Source organism: Hakea prostrata, chromosome 4 (assembly GCF_041222555.1).
Source record: "Hakea prostrata isolate BN-2017 chromosome 4, UWA_Hpros_2, whole genome shotgun sequence".
In the NCBI taxonomy this organism is placed as follows: domain Eukaryota; kingdom Viridiplantae; phylum Streptophyta; class Magnoliopsida; order Proteales; family Proteaceae; genus Hakea; species Hakea prostrata.
In genome coordinates this window covers 51005324-51025729 of record NC_142603.1, presented here as the reverse complement: position 1 = coordinate 51025729, position 20406 = coordinate 51005324, and the positions used below count along the sequence as shown (strand labels likewise).

Here is a 20406-nt window from a genome sequence, read left to right as displayed (position 1 = left end):
AGATAATCTTTACTGTGTCATTCAACATCTAGAGAGAAGACACGTAAAACCAATAGATGGTTGTCACTTGTAACGTAAGATGTGGGTCCTACCATGTAGCCCGTCCTCGTTTGTTGGATACCGACAACGGTTTATCTTCAAACGAGGGTGGTTGACTCAACCTTTAACTGCTTTTACGGTTAGAGCAGTTGTGCGTGCGGTTTTAGCGAAGAGACATGTGTACACCACCTCATTTGTTCTGAGCAGTTGGATTGATTTGAAACCGGATCTGTTCGGCTCCGATCGTTTCCTAGTTTAATTTAATAATAGATTAAAAGTTTGCTCCCACTTTCGCTTTTTCTAGCCCAAGCCCAAGTCCAAGCCCATCATGTCTGAGTTCTTGTCGGTAGTTGGTTTTGTATTATTGCTGCTGCTAACTGGCACTTCAGTAGTATAGTAACCCTAAACCCTCGTTTGACAAGTCTCATACATTACTAGATTCTCTCTTCCACCGTTGGATCGTCACTGATTGTTCCTTCCAGAGAAACTTCATTCCCTGTGCGATATCGATATCTTCCAAGTTCGTAGCCTATATAATACATACCCCCAACCCATCCCCTGTAAAACGAACCCAAGCAAGATTTCCTTCCTGTTCTTGTCAGAAGTACTTTTTCCAGACCAAAACCTACATTTTTGCACTTCCTTCCTCGGGGAACAGAATTTCTCGCAAGCTTCAGTATTTCATGGCTTCCATCACCATGAACGCTGCTTTGAATAAACCAGCTGCTATGTCACCAAGAAGCAGAGCCTACGTTACGTTTTTGGCAGGAGACGGTGACTACATAAAAGGAGTGGTGGGTCTGGCCAAGGGGCTTAGGAAGGTGAAGACCACTTATCCTCTCGTGGTGGCCGTTCTCCCTGACGTTCCTGAAGAGCATCGCCAGATTCTTGAATCCCAGGGCTGCATCATCAGAGAGATCGAACCAGTGTATCCACCTGAGAATCAAACCCAATTCGCCATGGCTTATTACGTCATCAACTACTCCAAACTCCGTATCTGGCAGGTACGTACTATTATTTCCCTTCAATTCTCTAGTTGAAAAACTTTGGTGTAATATATATGTAACAGATTAACAGATTAAAGGGTTCCAATTTTGTGTTTGAAGTTCGTGGAGTACACGAAGATGTTATATCTGGACGCAGATATTCAGGTATTCGAGAACATAGATCACCTCTTTGATCTTCAAAATGGCTACTTCTATGCGGTGATGGATTGCTTCTGTGAGAAGACATGGAGCCACACTACACAGTTCAAGATTGGTTACTGCCAACAGCGCCCAGATAAGGTCAAGTGGCCCGCCGAGATGGGGTCACCACCTGCCCTCTACTTCAACGCCGGCATGTTCGTGTTCGAGCCCAGCCTCTCCACCTGCGATGATCTCTTGAAGACTGTCAAGGTCACTCCACCTACAACTTTTGCAGAGCAGGATTTCCTTAACATGTTCTTCAAGGACATCTACATGCCCATCCCTAACGTCTACAACATGGTCATTGCCATGCTATGGCGTCACCCTGAAAATATCGAGTTGAAGAAGACCAAAGTCGTCCATTACTGTGCTGCGGTAAGCCCCCTTCTAAGATTATATATATTTATTGTCAGTCAGTCATTGATCATGGGGTGGGGTATCTGTGGTTGAACTCATGAACATGATCGATGATGAACAGGGATCAAAGCCATGGAGGTATACTGGTGAGGAAGCGAACATGGACAGAGATGACATAAAGATGCTGGTAAAGAAGTGGTGGGACATATACGACGATGGAACTCTGGATTACAGGAAGCCAGCAGAAGACGACGTCCGGCAGCCGTTCGTGGCGGCATTGTCTGAGACTGGCGTCGTCAACTACATTAAGGGGCCGTCGGCAGCTTAGTGTAGACATTTTTTTTACAGGGTATTGCTAGAAACAAATATAGAGGTCTTCATGGACGGAGATCTACGTCTGTAAAAGTTGATGTAACTAAATATATGAAAGACAAATTGTTATGTAAATCCAATGAGAGAAAAATATTATATATATTTATATATGCTTTTTTTTTCTTTTCTTTCTTTCTCTTTTTTTTTTCTTTTTAGATGAGATGAGATGAACATTGCTGGCAAATGCAAAGGTCATACACACATGCAATCTTCTATCATATTTTTGTATATAGCATTAAGAGCTGGGTTAGAAAATCAGTTGGTCCGAAAATCACTTTGGAAACTTTCAACACAAGTATTTGCTGTGTAAGGACCATAGAATAGTGAGAGAGCCAACTAAGTTAAAAAGCCATGAGTGGATATGCGGTTTAAGTAAAACATCAAGGATTTATGTTCATCACACCAAAAGTTGATTTGAAAGCCCAAATTACAAGGAAGATTTAGACCAGAATGGATGCACTGAAGCAAGGCCTCTGAAAAAATTCTGAGAGAACTTGAAAAGATTCTTCAGAAAACAGCAAAAATCTATTGGGTTATTTTCAACTTTAGATTAGAAAATCCTGCACGCATTAAACTTGGGATCATGATGTAAAATAGTGTAGTTTAAGAAAAACATATACAATTTTTCAAAGCTATTTGATCCGATTAAGGGTGAAAGAATATCAAGCTTAAGTGGCTCAAACACGTGATTTTATATATTGAGGATGAGGGTATTACATAACTCGCGGCCTCTTCACTAAGAGGCATTGGACTCTGCATTGGCAACACAAATACAATCCTTGTGTTGGTAGGGGGATCACCTCTGACGCCCAAGTTAGTCTAAGCAACAATAGAAGGCCTTGAGAGGGTTCTTAAAGCGTAGAGACTGATAGTAAGTTGAATCTCGTACTTTGCCCATCTTCAGATGGAGGTTATATAGTGGTTACCTAGGGGCTGCCCCTCCTTGATTTCGTCTATTTAGTTGAAGAGTGGGCGAGTTGCCTTAAAAAGCACTCTTAGTGGGATTAATGGAGCCGTTACTCCATTATCCACTTCCCCACGTTTCGAAGTGGATATGATAGGTGGTTATCTCTAACTGACCCTTTTGACTTGGTTGTCTTCAACCTTTCTCTTGCACTTAGCACTGGGCGTTCTCTCACTACCCAAGCCTATCTCGAGTGCATATCAAAAGATCCCTTCACGAAGGGGTTCTTCAACTCCCCGAGGGGATGTATGTGTTCTCCACGAGGGGTTCTCAAGTTGCATACCCTCTACAATAGTGTTAGCTATCCCTTACAGATGTAGTCCAAGTACGCATAAATTGATTTGAATAAACCTCAGATTCCTCCCAACCCCCCCCAAAAAAAAAAAAAAAAAAAAAAGAAAAGAAAAGAAGAAGAAGCAGCCAATACAGAAACCATGCTCATCGATTTTATAACGTGGCATGACCATAGAAAGGAGATTAAAAGTTTTCTTCCGAAACTAGGAATTAAGAAGAGATATTCCGAGTTAGTTGATGACTTAGGCTTAAAAATTCTGATTAGCCCACGACATCAATCTCAACCAACTCTCTAGTCTCCTAATCTGCATGTCATACCAGATATATGTTGAAAAGCACCTCGTCAAACTGGATAAAACTTCAATAAAATATCTAACAAAATATTTATTTACCAAAAAAATTTTAAAAAAAAAATTCAATAATAAGTGTCGTGGTAAAAAATTTAAAATTTTGATCTTGACCGTTGATTTTTCAAGCTTAGTTCGATCCAACACTCCAAATACAGTCAGGACTGAACAAACGAACTTGTTCAAACTCAATGTCACCGTCTTTAAGAGTTGACTGACTGACATAGAAAACGATGCACCCGTAGGGCCACGTGGCCTAACGGATATAATTAATAATTAATGATCCTTTAACGGTACTATGGATTCACATCCTCTGTAATTCTTTTCCCTACAATTCCCTGTAATTCCCCCATAGGATTGTGACACGTGGAATTTAAGTAATTCAAAGGTTATCCAACAAATTAGAGTTTAAATAAAATTCAAATTTATGGGTGGGTTTATATAAAATTCAAATTTAGTTTAAATTGGATAACCTTTGGATTACTTAAATTCCACATGTCACAATCCTATGAGGGAATTACAGGGAATTGTAGGGGGATTACAGAGGATGTGAATCTTCCTTTAACGGTACTATTGGGTTCATTGATGTAGATTTTTTTTTTGGGGGGAAATGAGGTTCATCCGGTTCATTAACGTAGATTTTCTTTTCTTTTTTTTTCTGGATATTGAAACATTAGCGTAGATTTCCGATGATAAATTTATGCACACATACCTAAAATGAATAATTTATAACGTGGCATTTGTCATTGAAAATGATATTAAAAATTTATCTCCCACTGGTAAGTAGCTTGGTCTGCTTAAGCAAGGTTTCGGTATCATAATCTTGTGGATACAAAAAATTCCCGCTTGGAGACTCACCCACCACAGCCACGTGTGCGACCATATTCAAACATCAGATTAGTCAGGTCAGTGCAAAGCCTTGAAAACCAGGTTTGGCAACAAAAAAAACCAAAAAAAATAAAAAGAATTTTCTCCCGCAACAAGTAATTATGAAGAGATAATCCCAGATCCAGCTAGTTGGTGACTTAGGCTTAAAAATCCTGATTAGCCCACGACATTAATCTCAACTATCTCTATAATCCAATCTCCAAATCTGTACGTCATACCAAACAAATGTTGAAAACCACCGCCTCCGGCCCCTCAAAATCATGCACGTTGCGCGCCGGGGGTAACGCCGTCCTTAGAGAGGATAAAAAGATTGACTGACGTAAGCATAAATGTACCCGTGGGGCCCACATGGCCTAATGGATAACAATAAATAATTAAAATGTTCCTATAACGGTACTGTTGGGTTCATTAACGTGACTTATTTGGTTTAACTACGCACCAACACGTTTTATCTCCAAAGGGACGGACGGTTGTTGGTTTTGTCTTTGAGTGTAATTATCAACTAATTATGGATAGGGCGGTTAAGACACTAGAGCACTCGAGAGTTGAGATCATCTGTATTATGGGTAGTTTTCAATACTTTTCATTTGGACCTGGAGTTTTGAATGAAGTTTTCCAATTTTTCTTTTTCTTGTTTTTGGGTAATTGAAAACATAAAATATTAACAAATTCAGATGTCCAAACAAATGATATTGATATCTTCGCAGTCATTGATAAGCCCTAAGATGGCTCCTAATTGTAAGAGTTCAGTTGCTACTCTTATAGACTTTCTTGTTTTTGCGATTGGGATCCAGTTCACTCAGTTGTTGGATTCAAATAGTTATAATCTATAATCATTCAGTTTGTGTCACTCATATTCTAGCAGAAGTCTAGCAATAATACCTCTATTTGCATCATCTTTATTGTTGAAGATTGTGACTACCCCTTCCCACTGCATTGTATTTGATCAAAACCCAGTCACACCTAGTTTGGTTTGTCTTGGGGAAAAGATTTCTATACATAGGAATCGTATCACTCTTGATTCTTAAATCTTTGGATATCCTGCAAATACAATTGTAAGAAAACTAAGCCAGTTAACTGATAAGAACTCGTCAAGGGAAGGCACCCATTCGACCTTGGCAAAGAATGAAGTAGTTGATTAGACCAACGTTGCTACCATTAGATTATGATTCCAATGATATAGAGGTGCAAGTTTGGCCTTGATGGCCCTGACCCTCCTTGAGCCCGAATAGGATTTGGGCTCAAAATTTTGGCCCTGAGGGCGAGTTCGGGCCAAAGGGAGGCTTGGAATTACTCTTTGGCCCGTCAATCCCAACACATCCCTAATTTTTTGCCTTGATTCTAAACCTAATTTTGTCCTTGATACTTGATCTTAATGAATTAGGAACATGGACAAAGTTAGGGCCAATCAAAGTCAAGGCCAATCAGGGCGGGAATGGGCTTAACTTGGCTTTGTAGGGCTTAAGATCAGAGACAATAATCATTGGCCCTGAATTTGAGTCAAGGCGAGAATAGGCTTAGATTAAAATATATAAGACTGGGCTTGGGATAGCAAAAGTCTGGCCTAGTCTGGCCTTGTTGCAACCCTAACAACAATACCAAAACTGCAAGCAAGGAAATTGTTTTGTAAGAGTACGCAGAAAAATCTTGTTGCCTCCTCACGTAATAGCTTGGTAGAAATTTTTTCCACATAAATGAAAATGACTTGGTAGAAACTGAGTGACTACAAGTGGCAAGGTTGACAGGTGGTTTGGACTGGAATTATATTTATCATTGGCATTTTTCAAACATACCTACCTTCTGAATGGGTGGAGATATGTGTTTGAACAAGGAATGCGAGGATGTAATGTACCCTTTCATTGTCTAACTTGTAACCACCCAATCTCATCAGCACACCACCTTTTTACAACTTACCCTTCATTTTATGGCACACCCTCCACCTACATCCGTAGGACCCTCACAATCATTTGTCTCTCAACTTTAGCTCCTTTGTATCCCAATCTACCTCATCATCCTCTAATCGATTCCAAATCTTCCAAACCCTCATTGCGCTCTGGGGTTACTATGATCTTGCCACTCACTACTCCCAACAACCCATGCATTAGGAAGCCCAACATAGTTTACAAAAAGCTATTTTTGAACTCACACCTCCAATCCAACATAAACCCCCCCCCCCCCTCTAGATGAGCCACCAACTCTTACACAGTGGGAACCCCCTTGGAACGGCAGAATCAAACTCAATGTGGATTAATCCTCTTACTCAGCTCCAAACCGCAAGTATTGGCAGTTTGGCAAGAGACCACAATCATCAGGTAGTTTTTGTCTTTGGACTAGGAACAGGATGTCAAGATTCTCTTATCTCCAAAGCTCTACCATTCAGCGTGGACTCTCTATAACTCTTGACTTTCAGATTTCTAATGTTCAAGTTGAGAGTGACAACCAAGCACACGTGTTCTCAATTACCAATCCATCATTTCGACATTCAGATTTCTAATGTTCAAGTTGAGTGACAACCAAGCACACGTGTTCTCAATTACCAATCCATCATTTCGACATAATCAATGATATCCTCAAGGTTAACTACAACTTTCTCGGAATGCTCATTTACTCAAGTGCTTCAAGAATCAACAACATTATGTCAGGATCAATCATCCCTCTCCAACCCCAACCCCACCCTATCTTGGACACTCCTGTTGGATTCCCTTGTGTAAACTCCCTCATGATTTTTTTTAAAATCAATGAAGTTACCTTTCTCACCCAAAAAAAAAGAAAAAGAGACGTGTTTGAATTTGCTGTGCTTACCATATTAAAAGGTTGTATTTTTTTGAATATCCACGAGGACAACCTTCCATTCTAAATTCAAATGCCTGTGTCGCTCCCATGTCTGAGAGCGATTTCCTCCTATAACATGGGGGTGGTTTCATTAAATTTTTGAAGAATATATTGTAGATAAAAATTAAAAACAGAGTGAAACCTAACACCAGAACAGTTCATGGCTGGAGGTTCAAGCTGTTTTCCATCAGTCAACCACGACAAGCAACAAGGAAGCACGGGCGCATTGCATCATTGATGAAAAACCAAGAAAGCTAAACGTCCATCAAACAAACAATATTAACTCGATGACCACCTCCCCAAATTATAGACAACAAAATTCAGCAGGCTCATCGTCCCAGCAACGCAACACGATCCTTTTGAATGGCCTGCGAAATGTTGATATCAAAGAGTTCACACCGTATTGGCATCTCCATCTCATAGAAGGGATTTTTCAGAACATAATCGGTGTACAATTCGTATATCACTTTCAAGAGGCCATCCATGTGCAGCGCTCCAGTTTCGGAGACTACAAAGAATTTTGTTCCTGTAACATTCACACACAGCAAAAACTTCTTCATCAAATTACCATAAGACTTCAATTCCAAACTGGCTACAAGAGAAGTATGCATCATTTTGACCTCTAAATCATGTTGGATTTAACTGGAACCACTTTGATGCAAACTAATTCGGTTGGACTCAATACAAGCAGAATCAGGGTTATGTCAATTTTGAATCTACTTGACTGTTAATTCCTATCCAAGTTTTAACAACACTTACATTACTATTTCTTTATTTCTGTAATAATATGAAAGAAAATGTAGCTCGCCTATCAAAATCACAGCAAGGGAGTGGAGGGAAAGGGGGGAAAGAACGAAAACCCGAGTTCTTTACATACTAAGGACAGAAACAAACATTGGAATTAAATGCAGACATGGGTCGTTTGACTTGAACCACAAGAAGAAGCCCTCACCCAAGTGAACGGGGTTGGCTACATGGATCCTTGCTTTACAATATTTGAGGCCATACTAGATACAAGGACCCAGCTATGCATATCCTCTGTCACCAATTCTCTTAAAGTTATCCTAGGTCTGCCCAAGTTCTTCTAATTCCTTCAATCTGGATTAAGTCACATCTCCATAGAAGCATTTGAAAGCCTTCATTGAACATGGCTGTGGAATTTCAATCGACTTTCTCGTAGGTTATCATTTATTGGAGCTACTTCTACACCAACACTATACGATTATTATTTACCTTATCCTTCTTAGTTTTTGACACTCATCTATCTTAGCATCCTTATTTATGCTATGCTAAGTTTATCTATATGATGCTTCTTAACAACCCAATGTTCTGCACCATCTAAAAAAGAAACAATATATATGAACATGATAAACTATTACAACTCAAATTAATTGAATCAATTACAAAAATTAGAACCTAGCATGGGTTACTTCCCTTAACCATGCATTGGCAAAGTAGACTCACTCTACCTAAATATCAAGCCTTGAGTCCAAGGTTTTATGACTTCTTTCCCACTATTATGAACTTCATAATCAACTTGGAGACTCAAAATATTTGTGAATAGAACTAGCATGCTGTTCTCACTGTTAAGAAGATAAAAGCAAAAGTCAGAATGATAACCCCCAGGCTGAAACTCTGGAGAGGGCCTTAAGGCCACTCCAAGGTGGCGCACCTATGGCTGGCTGAACCCCCAAAAGGGGCATTTTGGTCCAAAAAAATTCATAATTTTCAGAGTCCAGTTTAAGTCTTAGTTAGAACTAAGAGTTGAGTTCTTGTGTTTTAACGAGTATTTCTTTTGAGTAGGATTCCTATAGATAAATTAAGTCTTTTTGTGGTTGATATTTAGTTGTAAAGAGAATCCTGACTTATGAAGGAAACCCTAGTTAAGTTGGTTTCTAAGTCCTTAGTTGAGTCCAAATATCTTCCCAATAAGAGTTAGATTCTTTATTAATGTAAGGCTATAAATAAACCAACCTATCATTGTAAAGATTAGTATGCATTGAATAAAGAATTGAGATCACCTGCAGAAAATCGGGCACTGGCCTTCTTGGGAGGGCCACAGCGGATTTGCAAGTATTCTTACCTTCAATTGCAGCATCTCGATTGAAGAACCAGCAGCTTCCTTCTACTTCCAGCAGCCTACAAGTGCGTGCATACACCCCCAGCCCCTTCGCCTTCTTCCCAAACCTATCGCATCTCCCCTCCCCCTTCTCTTCTCTCTCTTGCACACCTAGGAAACCCCACCCCATGCATTGCAGCCCCTAATCCCCTCTCCTACCCCCTGCAACACAACCCACCCCTACCCCTCTACCTTGCAGCTCCCCCAGTTCCCTCTCTTCTCTCTCAGCCCCCTCCCTCCCTCTTTTCTGACTTGTGGCAGAACAGAAAACAGAAAAGAATGATCCAAGAAATCCAAGAAACATCCCAACTTTTGATCCAACCCTTTCCAATCATCTCTAAAACCCCCCCTAACCACTCCCAGCTACTTTTAGAAAACCTTTTTTTTCCAAGATCGATCCCCATTATTCTCTTTCAACCCTTGGGTGATTCTGGTTATATCTCAAAACCATCCCATAGGGATTTGATAAAACCATAATCCTTTCCAAGATCCTCCCATAAATTCCTTAAAGATCCATAAACATCCCAAACCTTCCCCAACCCAAGTTAAACAATATTATCTCTTATCCTTTCGCATCCAAACCACCCCCATAGGTTATCCAGCAATTTTGAGCCATCCCAAAGAATTTCAGAATTAGCTGCTGGAAGATTCTACGCAAACTCTTATTTTAGGGAATTCATCCAAGAAACCCTAACCCCAAAATTGGGTTCGTATCACAAAATTCAAAGAACAGAAAAAGAGAGGAGGGGGGGGGGTTGGGGGTCAAGGGAGAGTTGCTGTATCCCTTTTATGTTAATCATTCATCATCAATAGATCTCCATCGGGGATAGCTCTGTATTGCTTTCCTAATTTTATTTCACTGTCCATGGATTATGCAACGGGATTTGTTGAAAAGAGTCGTGCCATTTCAAATGAGGAGTCAATGTCAACTACCATCACTAGCACATGATGGGAAACAGGTAGCAAGCAGATCTGTGGTTGCTACCAGTACAGCAATAATAAGCAGACACCCTAGCCATGCAATGATCACAAATATAACATGCAAAGTTTACAGAAAGGCATTTCCCTATGATGGGTTTTAAAAGGACATCTGAAGCTCTTGCTGTGTTGCATCAATTTTTTGAAAATAAGATTATTTATTTATTTATTTTTTTTTTTGTTTCGGAAAAAAAGGGAGGCAGAAAATGCTATTAAGAAACTCTGAAGGGCAGAGTACATTCAAGGAGCTAGGACTTTTGTATGATCCAATGCACAGGAAAGGAAGATCTACCTGTGAGTGACTGAAAGCAATGAAGGTCAAAAGTGTCAGCCTCAAGAAGTTCAATTCCTGAGCAACCTGGTGTAGGGGATAACTGTTGAGAGATCGCATGCATTGAATGCCATAAACTTGCCAATCGCAAGCTATCATTTGTATCCATCCGCCCTTGAGATCCATAATCCTAAAATGAAGAAAGAAATTTTAGTAAATATATCTCTAACAGAAGCAAAATATTATACACAAGGCTTACATTTCAGGAATTCTTGCAGGGAAGGGGGGGGATACAAGAGGACAAGAACTTACCTTGTAGAATATCAGACCACCAGATTTGTTAATGATGAAAAGGCTGTAGATCGCAGCCATTCTGAGAACTCTGAAGAATACAAGCACAGAAAGTACCGCTGCAAAGGATGCACAACATCATGAAACAGGAACATCTAAAACAAAACCTATTAGTGTTCCTCTAAACAGATGAAATCAATCATGCATAAAGAAAGAATTTTTCCTATGGTTGTTGCCTGCAGAGAAATGACAAGAAACCAAGGTTTGAACTGAGGGTGCCAACCGGCTTGGTTCTGACTAACGGTTTAGTTAACAAGATTGAAATCAAGTTGAAATTAGCTATATTCAGTCTTAGTTATCTGATTTTATTCAGGTTCGATCCCCAATTCCATGTTTTAGAAAACAAATAAAAATTCAGACACAATGATGAACTTAGCTGAACTAGGACCACAGCATCTGAAAAAAGGGGGGGGAAATCCTCAACCAGACCAGATCGCAACCTTATGATACAAAGGGAGTGGCCCACCACCTATCTCTTTTCCTCAATATTCACCAGAAACACCTTTCATTTTGAAAAATTAGTCAAACCTGCCCAGACACATATATTAGCTTAAACTCTTACACAGCCGGCAGTATGCTGAACTCTCCCTTAATAAAACTAGCCACCATCCACTTCATCCACGAGAAACATCATGTTCTTCCCTAAGCATATCCTTTGTCCTGCTTGGAACATATATATGTCCCTTACCAACCCAACCCACCAAAAAAAAAAGGAAAATTTTTCTGCTACTCTCTCTCTCTCTCTCTGGGCTTTAAATTCCAACCAATATGATCCTCACAGCTCCTCCATCCCTTGCATGGCATAGAAAAAGAGTGTACCCAACACATCAGGATCCCGCCACAGCCAGGTCTGAGAGGAACATAATACACAATCTTACCCCTGCTTTCCCAGAGAGGCTGAAAGTCTCAACACACCCAGGTAATTGCAAAATGTGCAACAGAGCAACCTGACACAATAGTCTGAAAAAAACTTCAATCTGTTCCCATTGCTACAATAGTCTAACATGACTTCCAGAAAAGAATGGGGCCGGGCTCAACAGCCCAGGCTGCAATTTCTTGGCTAATGAAGACAAAGAAGAAAAGAGGAATAGCGAATGTGTGTCTGCTGATGTCGTCTTGGAACACTGTCTTCAGCTGCTGCAATTAATCGAGAATGAAGATGGAGACAATGAAAGGGGCAGCCACCAGTGGACGTTCATGATCTGGATGGGTGAAAGGGTTTTGAGGCTTTTCCTTTCTTTATCATTTTTTTTCTTGTTACATCCCCCCCCCCCCCTTTCTTTTGATAGAAACAATAAATTGATAAGTTGGTCGTTTTTTTCTTTTGGGTAAAGATAAGTTGGTCATTTTAATTTCACAAGTTTCAGCAGAATAGCTCGTGAAGGAAAAATAAATTTTCATTCAACTACTAAAAAGAAAACTAAAACCATTGTTTTCATGGGGCTCCAACTAATAGCTTCATATAAAATAAAAAGTCATAGCTTCAGAAGTTGGCAGCAAGGTTAAAAGTATCACGTATCAGTGGGTGATTTTGCGAGATGCTGAGCTTTGTATCATATCATATTGCAGATATGTATTGATGGGTGCAGAATTGAATGGAAATGATCAAATTATGTAAGAAATAAGGTCTAATTTAAACAAAAAATAATAAATATAGCTAATAAATAATCATTCTATCATGCACCTGTTCCTTAAACATGTGTAATTCATAAGAGCACCAAGAAGACATGACACCTCTAAGATCAGATTTTATTCACTATATTTAGGAAAGATTTTATTCTAAACAAACACATTCATTCAAGATTTATGTTCAAAATTATGATTCTTACTCAATAATCTTTTGAACTATCACTGTGGTCTAACAAGGGAATTATTTTGCAAATTAGGTTTAACTAAGACAAAATAATGGTTTTGTACTTGACTTTAAAATATCTTGGCTTAAAATAGAAGGGGGGGGGGTTGAAGACATGCAAACTAGAGCAAGATGAACCAGCAATTCCAATAACTAAAATGATTTGTTACCAACATGAGAAAAATTTTGAAAGAATGCAACAACATAAATACTAATTAGATGAAATTAAGATTTTAGTAATTTCATCAGTTAGAACCCAGAAAGCAATGAAGCTAAGCTTAAGAAAGACACACACACACAGAGACCAATAACAGGATTGCTCTGAATTGACTTGCATTCAAGGACAATTTACAATAGCTTAACCAACCAATTTGGCAAGCTTAGATACCCCTTAGCAGCATGTAGAGGCTACAAAATATCATCTGTTAGCAAAGCACAAAGTTAAGTAGTCTATACAACAACAACAAAAATTATAAAACACCAACAGGGTGCACTATCCTAGTTGAAAAACCAATTACAGGCACTTCGACAATAACCTGAATCAATTTTTTGCCCACAGTAGCTCTTTTTCTCACAGCACCATTGGAACAAAGCCTAAGTTTTGTTCATCATAAATCATGGGAAAAGCTCTTAGCCTTACAAGTATGGACGGGTTGAGTAATCCCCAGTTCTGGTTTGAGTGACCGGTAATAATCCAGCACAATGGTCAGTTGCATCGTAAGGTTCCAAAAGGGGGCACCATATACTACTTATGGTCTGCTTCCCTTCCTCCTTTGATAGAGATTTGAAAATCTATCACATCAAGAACTCATGTAGATTTGGCATGTAGATTGGAGAGACAAAAATAAAATCTGATTTTAAAAAAATGCATTATTGTCATCCATCTTTCTCTAAATTTCGCAGAACAAAACAATCTAGTCTTCAGAACTTTCCTGGAAAGCTGATATTACAATTTTTTCCCTGAAAATCTCTTCAGTAGTTGAGAGTGCAAGAAAAAAGCCCTCACTGAAACATGTATTCACTAATAAGCTCCTCATCATTGAACATGGAGGATATGAAACCCAGCCACAAACAAGTATGACACTATGATTAACCTAAATTGACAGTCATATTTCAAATTGACTGGTCCACACCAGCTTACAAGAGTGGAAGTTTAGTCCGCATGTAATTTAAATTATTTTTTTTCAAAAGAGGTGGTGCAGGCTGACCTTTTTTGGATAAAATTGAAAAGAACAATCAAGCTTCCAATAAAAAATCTAGAGCAATACAGGAAAATGTTGTACCTTGAAAGACCCGCTACTCTTGGAATTACAAAAGAATTTTGTAGGATTAAACATTGAAGCAAAACAGGAGGAAAACCAATAACAGAAAATAAGCACCAGACAGCAAACAAAAACCCAGCCAAACCGAATCAGGAAGGAATAACGAGAAGCAAAGGAAAGAGGATTAGACCTGATCTTGACCTTGAGATTGATATGAGCCGCAGACTGGAAACCAAGATTTAAATGTGAAAACAGTGGAAAACGACTAAGCAACAGATGCCAAACGACAAACCCTTTCATCCACCTTCTACAACTCATCCCGAGACATGAAAGAAAACCTTTCTTCCCCCCCCCTTCTGAAGTGGTTCAATACGTAGCAATGGTACATGTATCGGTGTGTATTCAAGCCATAACGGTTCGATACGTTTAAAGAAATGTAAATGTAAAATTTTGAAAATTAAAAAGCTATACACGGTCATATGCTATCGTTTTGAGCTATGTAGCTATATGCAAGGTTTAAGTATCGCATATCGGTAATGTATCAGTCGAGTGATCTAAAGAAACGCTTCGCTTCGTATAGTATCGCAAATATGCATCTGTAGCTGAATAATTGAATGGAAATAATCAAAATACATAAGGAAATACTCCAATTCAAGCAAAAAACTAATAGACATAGCTAATAAATAATCACTTAATCATGCAACTATTACTTACACACGTGTACTTCATAACCACTAAGAAGACAGCTAATAAGTGTCTCTAGTGGTTTGATCATTTCTCATACAAGGTGCATAAAATGTTCCCATTTAACAAAAGTAGGATTTGAGTTTTAAATTTACAATGTCATGTACTCTAGCTATAAAAGTAGTATTTGTTGACACCTTCCACAACTACCAAAAGGAAGAAAGAGTAATATTTAACAGCAGGATACAGTGAATAACAACTTCATAACTGATGAACCGAAGTACTACAAATCATAGACCCAAAAGTACAAGGGAAAAATTCACCAAGCCTAAAATAGACAAAGTTTCTTCGATGGTGAAGTTTGACATGGTCTCCAATAAGTTCCCATTTTCAATAGGAAATTCATCATCTCTCTTCAAGAGGTTGTTTCAAATACCAATGCATAATAATTCTGGTTCACCTAGAGGACCAAACCAACAAATCAAGTTTCAAAAGATAATAATGAAACAAATACAGATTATGAAATGTTTAAAACAGAATGGGTTAATTCAGCTACCCCATCCACCCATCTTCTACATTCCAAAACAAACCAAAACACCCCTACCACCGTCCCTCACTGCCACTGTTCCAAACTCTAAGGCTGCGTTTATTTGTTGGAATAAAGGTGGGGTGGGAAATAGAGGTGGAAAAATTCTTGAAAAAAGCAAACTTTTCCTTTAAATTCTAAAAGTATAAATTGTTTGGTTGCTTGGGGTGGGAAAGTGAGAGACAAGTTTCCTTGAATCAAGGAAACTTGTCTGGTAAGGTAGCAACCCAACTTTCCCACCCCAAGCCTTTTCAAAACCCCCCACAAAATATGTGGGACTTGGTGGAAAATTTTGAAAAAGTAAAAAGTGGGACCCACAACTATCACTTTTCCACAAAATCCTTTCCTTTCCTTTCCTTTCCTTCTCCCTCACCCCACTACACATGGGGTCCGTAAGGCTGCGTTTGTTTGCAAAGGTGGGGTGGAAAAAAAAACATGTGGACCCCATGTGTAGTGGGTTGAGGGAGAAGGAAAGGAAAGGAAAGGGTTTTGTGGAAAAATAATAGTTGTGGGTCCCACTTTTTACTTTTCCAAACTTTTCCACAAAGTCCCACAAATTTTGTGGGGTTTTGAAAAGGCTTGGGGTGAGAAAGTTGGGTTGCCACCTCACCAGGCAAGTTATCTCTCACTTTCCCACTCCAAGCAACCAAACAATTTGCACTTTTAGAATTTTAAGGAAAAATAAGAAAAGTTTATTTTTTTCAAGAATTTTCCCACCCCTTTTTTCCCACCCACCTTTATTCCAGCAAACAAACGCAGCCTAAGGGAAAGACCAAGGATATACCAAGATAACTTTGAAAGACGAGGGGGAAATATGTGAAAGGATTAGCTATGACAAGCTGTGTTGGAAGGCAACAAATAGGTTCCCAAAAGAAAATTTTAGTTAGACGGCAAAAACTACTTGATTTGGTATACTTAGATACAAAAACAAAAATTTAATCAGGTAATAAGAGGTTTGGACCATTTCCTACAACACAATGTTAGAATTAATTTAGACTCAAGTACCTTAATCAAGGGAACAGGATCACGAAATGTACTAGCAAAATTAGCTCAAAATTGTTTTCTAGCAAAATTTCAGAACTGAGGCTAAAGATCTTGGATTCCTGGCACCTATTCACTTGATGTCTAAGGCTACACTACCCCCCCTCCCACCCACCCCTTTTTCTTTCTTAATTCGCTTCAATGGATTTCTCAAAGAGTTAATGAGAGCACAGACGGTCAAAGTCTTATGGAAGGTGAGGACTGGGACTGGGTCTCTTGTCTAAGGCAGAAACTTACTAACTAATTCTAACATGGGAACCTGTTCACAGCAACAGTATGATTGGAAGTTGCAGTCCTAAACCAACAAGGCAATAAGGAACTGAAAAAAGAAGCTGACAAATCCAATCACCAAATCTGTGATTTAAAATCAGACAAACCTTAGCTCTTATACCAGTATTCGCATGCCAACCATATGCTGAAATCACAGGGACTGTCGGTATGCATCAACCCGTTAACTATTTCTGAGTGGCAAAATCCATGTTGGGCTGTTGAAATCGAACAAGGTCTAGCTCTTTAAATAATATACTAGGAAATCTCCTTGGATTTAATGGGTGACTGATTAACATGGTATGGGGATCAAAAACTGGGATGCCATGAGCTTTAGAACTTTTAACAATTGTTTGATTGTAACAGAAAGATGCAGATACATAACATTTTGATCAGAGAATAAATATTAGCCAATTCATAGTTAAAAGTTGATCAATCACGCTACAGACCTAGTGAAACATAGTTAAATGGAAGAATTACTAAGAACAAAACCTCAACAAAGATTCAGTCATCAAATACTAGATCCGTCTGCTAGTCATCAAAATTTAATGTAACAAATACATTCAACCGGAAACCATAAAAACAGAGGAACTGAAATTGAAGAAAATAGGAAACACACGAATGGTAGATGACCATGGAAGCACAATAGAAAACCAACCATGCTAAGAAAAATTAAACTAAGATTTACTTCAAAATGCAAATCAAATACCTGACTAAAAGGAAGCTGATAAATTTCTCACACAGAGAGATCCACGTTTCACGCTTAAGAGAAAGAGAGAACCCACGCTTCGAGCTTTATTGAGAAAGAGTGAACCCCCCGCTTGAGGTGCAAAGAGAGTAAACCACGATTCAAGCCCTGTGGAGACGAAAGAGAAGACCCAAGGTTTTCATTGTACTAGGATGTGAAACCAGAAACCAGAAACCCCAGATCGAACAGTTGAGAATCAAATGGAAAGGATTTACTTGTAAATATTATTTTTTATTTTTACATTTTAAGAGTGTAATGTTTACTAATTTACAAAATCAGACCCTCATTACCCAACTACCAAATTTCATCCCCGAGGAGATGGCTCTCTCTGCCCCCAAATGCAAAAGATCAAATAAAAAATAACGATCAAAGACGGAAATTAAGATCTCGATTTCCATCCAAGTCGCAGGGATCTGAACAGTAATTTATTAACCCTAACCGCAGATGTTAGATAAAACCAAAAATGACGATCAAAGACAAAAATCGTATAGTTAACCTACTAGCACAACATGATTACCATGAACAAAGGAAAAAGCTTAGAAGAAACTTTCAAGATCTCAGGTAGTCTATAATGCGAACCACCCAATTGACCTCAAGCATTCGTAGCACTTCACCAAATTAGAACTTAGAAGGTCCAAAACCTAATTTGAGAAATTTCAAACATCTCAGTCTGTTGAAAAAGGCAAACAGAAAACTTTAAAAATCCAAATAACAAGAACCAGCAGCACCAGGAAATGAGACTGACTAGAAATGTAGAAAAAGCGGAAGCCATGGCACAGGCCAGTTCTTATCTCACCAGTCCACTCTTCTTCCTCAACCTTTCAGTTCCAAATCTCTCCTTCTGCCTATTCTCTCTTCTTTCCCTTTCACCCACTGAATGAGTTGAAGTGGGAGACACAGTTGAGATGGGGTGGAGAAGATTGAGTTGCAGTGCGAAGAGACACGGTGGAGATGGTTGCTGAAGAGGATTACCATTGGAGAGAGAGTCAGGCAAAATAAAATAGGTACTTGGGAGTTGGGACTCGGGTAAATGAGGGTCTAATTTTGTAATATTAAACTTTAAGCCTTTAAAAGGTAAAAATAGAAAATAGTATTTACTACCAACCTCCTGCCATTTTGACTCTCAAGTCTCAATCATCCGTTCTTATTTTAATTACATGATGCGATCAAGACCGTTGGCAGCAGCCAGCAGCGGCTGCTGCAACTAAAAATCCTGCCATAAAAACCCCTATAGGATTTTTGTTGAGGCTGTGCGCGGATGGATAGACGTTAAAATGTGACACATTTCTTTATGAAAATGAATGGCTAAAATTTATTTGATCATTAACATGTTTCAAATATACAATTAAAAATCCTTGAGATTTTCTAAATTTATAAAATAATCCTATAACATATATCACCATCGACGCTACCCGTCGGACTGCTTCACCGTCTAATCCCTGATTATTACCTCCGTTTATTCGAACTTTTGACAAGTGAATTAGAGATCCCGTGATCCTTTAGTCACAACCACGATAAAAACCTCTTTGCTTTTTGTACAGAACTAAAGATTAGGTTTCGGCACCATGGTTTTTATGTCATAAACAGATTTGAGGCAGAATCACTAATAGTCTAATGGTGCGGCAATGAAGGCAACTGCAGGGATGCCAGAGGAGCCCTAGTTGCAGCAACGGCACATTTTCACTTAAATCAAAAACTCGACAACGATAGATTAGGCCCCGTTTATAAGGTATTTTACTCTCCTCAATCAACTCTTTAATGCCGAATTTTGACTAATGAAATGGTTTGATATTTGATTATGTTAAGAATTAGAGTTTTGATTTTGGAAAAGTTTTGGGACTTAAGTGGATATGAGCATATTCTCCGTTTTGATAATATACCCTAATCTTTTTAATGACTAACAGGGGAAATTGGAGGATGGAAGAGAGATAGCAGTGAAGCGACTATCGTGCTTAAATCAAGGGAAGAAGGAGCTCGTGAAAGAGGCTAAGCGACTAGGAAATGTGCAGTACATGAACCTGTTAGGCTACCGTGCCGATGAACCAGAGAAGCTTCTCGTCTACGAATCCGTACCAAATGAGAACTTGAAGAAACTTATCTTCCTTGAGTGGTTTTTGACTTAACATTCCCTTTCTCATATCAAGAATGGTTGAATGCTCCATTGTATCAGATGCTGCAGATTCAGGATCTACGAAAATTATATACCAGTGATGACATTGGTTTCAGACGAAGCCAAGGTAAACGTGGGAGGGGAAGGAGGTGTATGTTCGGAGGGTAGAGATAGAAGATGAAAATGGAGAAGAGGAAGAAGAGGATGAGGTTGTAGCTGCTAGTGATTTCTCAATGGTGAACTTGGCATCAATTCTTAGCATTCAGATGAATCGTTAGATTTTTTTAACCCAAACGGCCATTGTTTGTGCAAGTTTAGGTTTTCTTTGATGTGAGTTTACTTCGTAAATTTAGAAAATCTCAAGGATGTATGAAAACTTGTCCATTCTCATAAAGACATGTGTCACATTTTAACGCCTGGCGGATGGGCGCCAACAAAAATCCCAGTCTATCTTCCCTAATTTGGGATATAAATGGTAAGATCAAGGTACGAAAATTCAGTAGAGTTCGTCAGTTCGTTAGCTAACGAACCATGCAAACCGGCAAAATCGAGATTTCACCAACATAGCAAATCACTAACATATTGTTATATGTGCAAATCATAAATGTGAGCCTGTGAGGTAAAGTTTTAGCAGTCTTAAGAGTCTTGTTAGTCATGTCACTTTCACTGTTTCACATGAAGTAATGTTTTAACTTTTTTTTTTTTTTTTTTACAATTTCATGGTTTTAACAGTGCCACGCGTGTGGCTACAAATGCAAAACGTAGCCTCTAAGTCATCCACTTATCTTTTTTTAAAAGTTCATTTCATCTTCTTCATTTGTATAGTTCGGTGATGGAAAAACTTCAGTAGTTCAGTG

The 20406-nt window shown here is 38.8% G+C and overlaps 2 protein-coding genes across 5 annotated transcripts; one reads left to right on the top strand and one right to left on the bottom strand.

Annotated features, from left to right (window-relative positions):
* The first annotated feature begins 620 nt into the window (after positions 1-620).
* On the top strand, positions 621-2034 carry LOC149019430 (galactinol synthase 1-like). Its single transcript, XM_089151027.1, has 3 exons — positions 621-1043; positions 1146-1601; positions 1705-2034. Exons 1-3 carry the CDS (start codon positions 723-725, stop codon positions 1909-1911), a joined length of 984 nt encoding a protein of 327 aa, XP_089007153.1. The 5' UTR covers positions 621-722; the 3' UTR covers positions 1912-2034.
* A 5265-nt stretch (positions 2035-7299) lies between these two features.
* On the bottom strand, positions 7300-18451 carry LOC149019429 (SNARE-like superfamily protein). 4 transcript variants are annotated; one of them, XM_089153448.1, is made up of 6 exons: positions 18185-18451; positions 17957-18080; positions 17401-17547; positions 10961-11058; positions 10670-10838; positions 7300-7806 (listed from the first exon to the last, which is right to left on the bottom strand). In XM_089153448.1, the coding sequence occupies exons 4-6, from the start codon at positions 11018-11020 to the stop codon at positions 7610-7612; spliced, it is 426 nt and encodes a 141-aa protein (XP_089009574.1). In that variant the 5' UTR covers positions 11021-11058; positions 17401-17547; positions 17957-18080; positions 18185-18451; the 3' UTR covers positions 7300-7609. The 4 variants fall into 4 exon arrangements, with proteins under 4 accessions (XP_089009574.1, XP_089009573.1, XP_089009572.1 ...); XM_089153447.1 differs by having other exon boundaries at positions 17957-18109; positions 18236-18451; XM_089153446.1 differs by having other exon boundaries at positions 18236-18451.
* Between the last annotated feature and the right edge of the window lie 1955 nt (positions 18452-20406).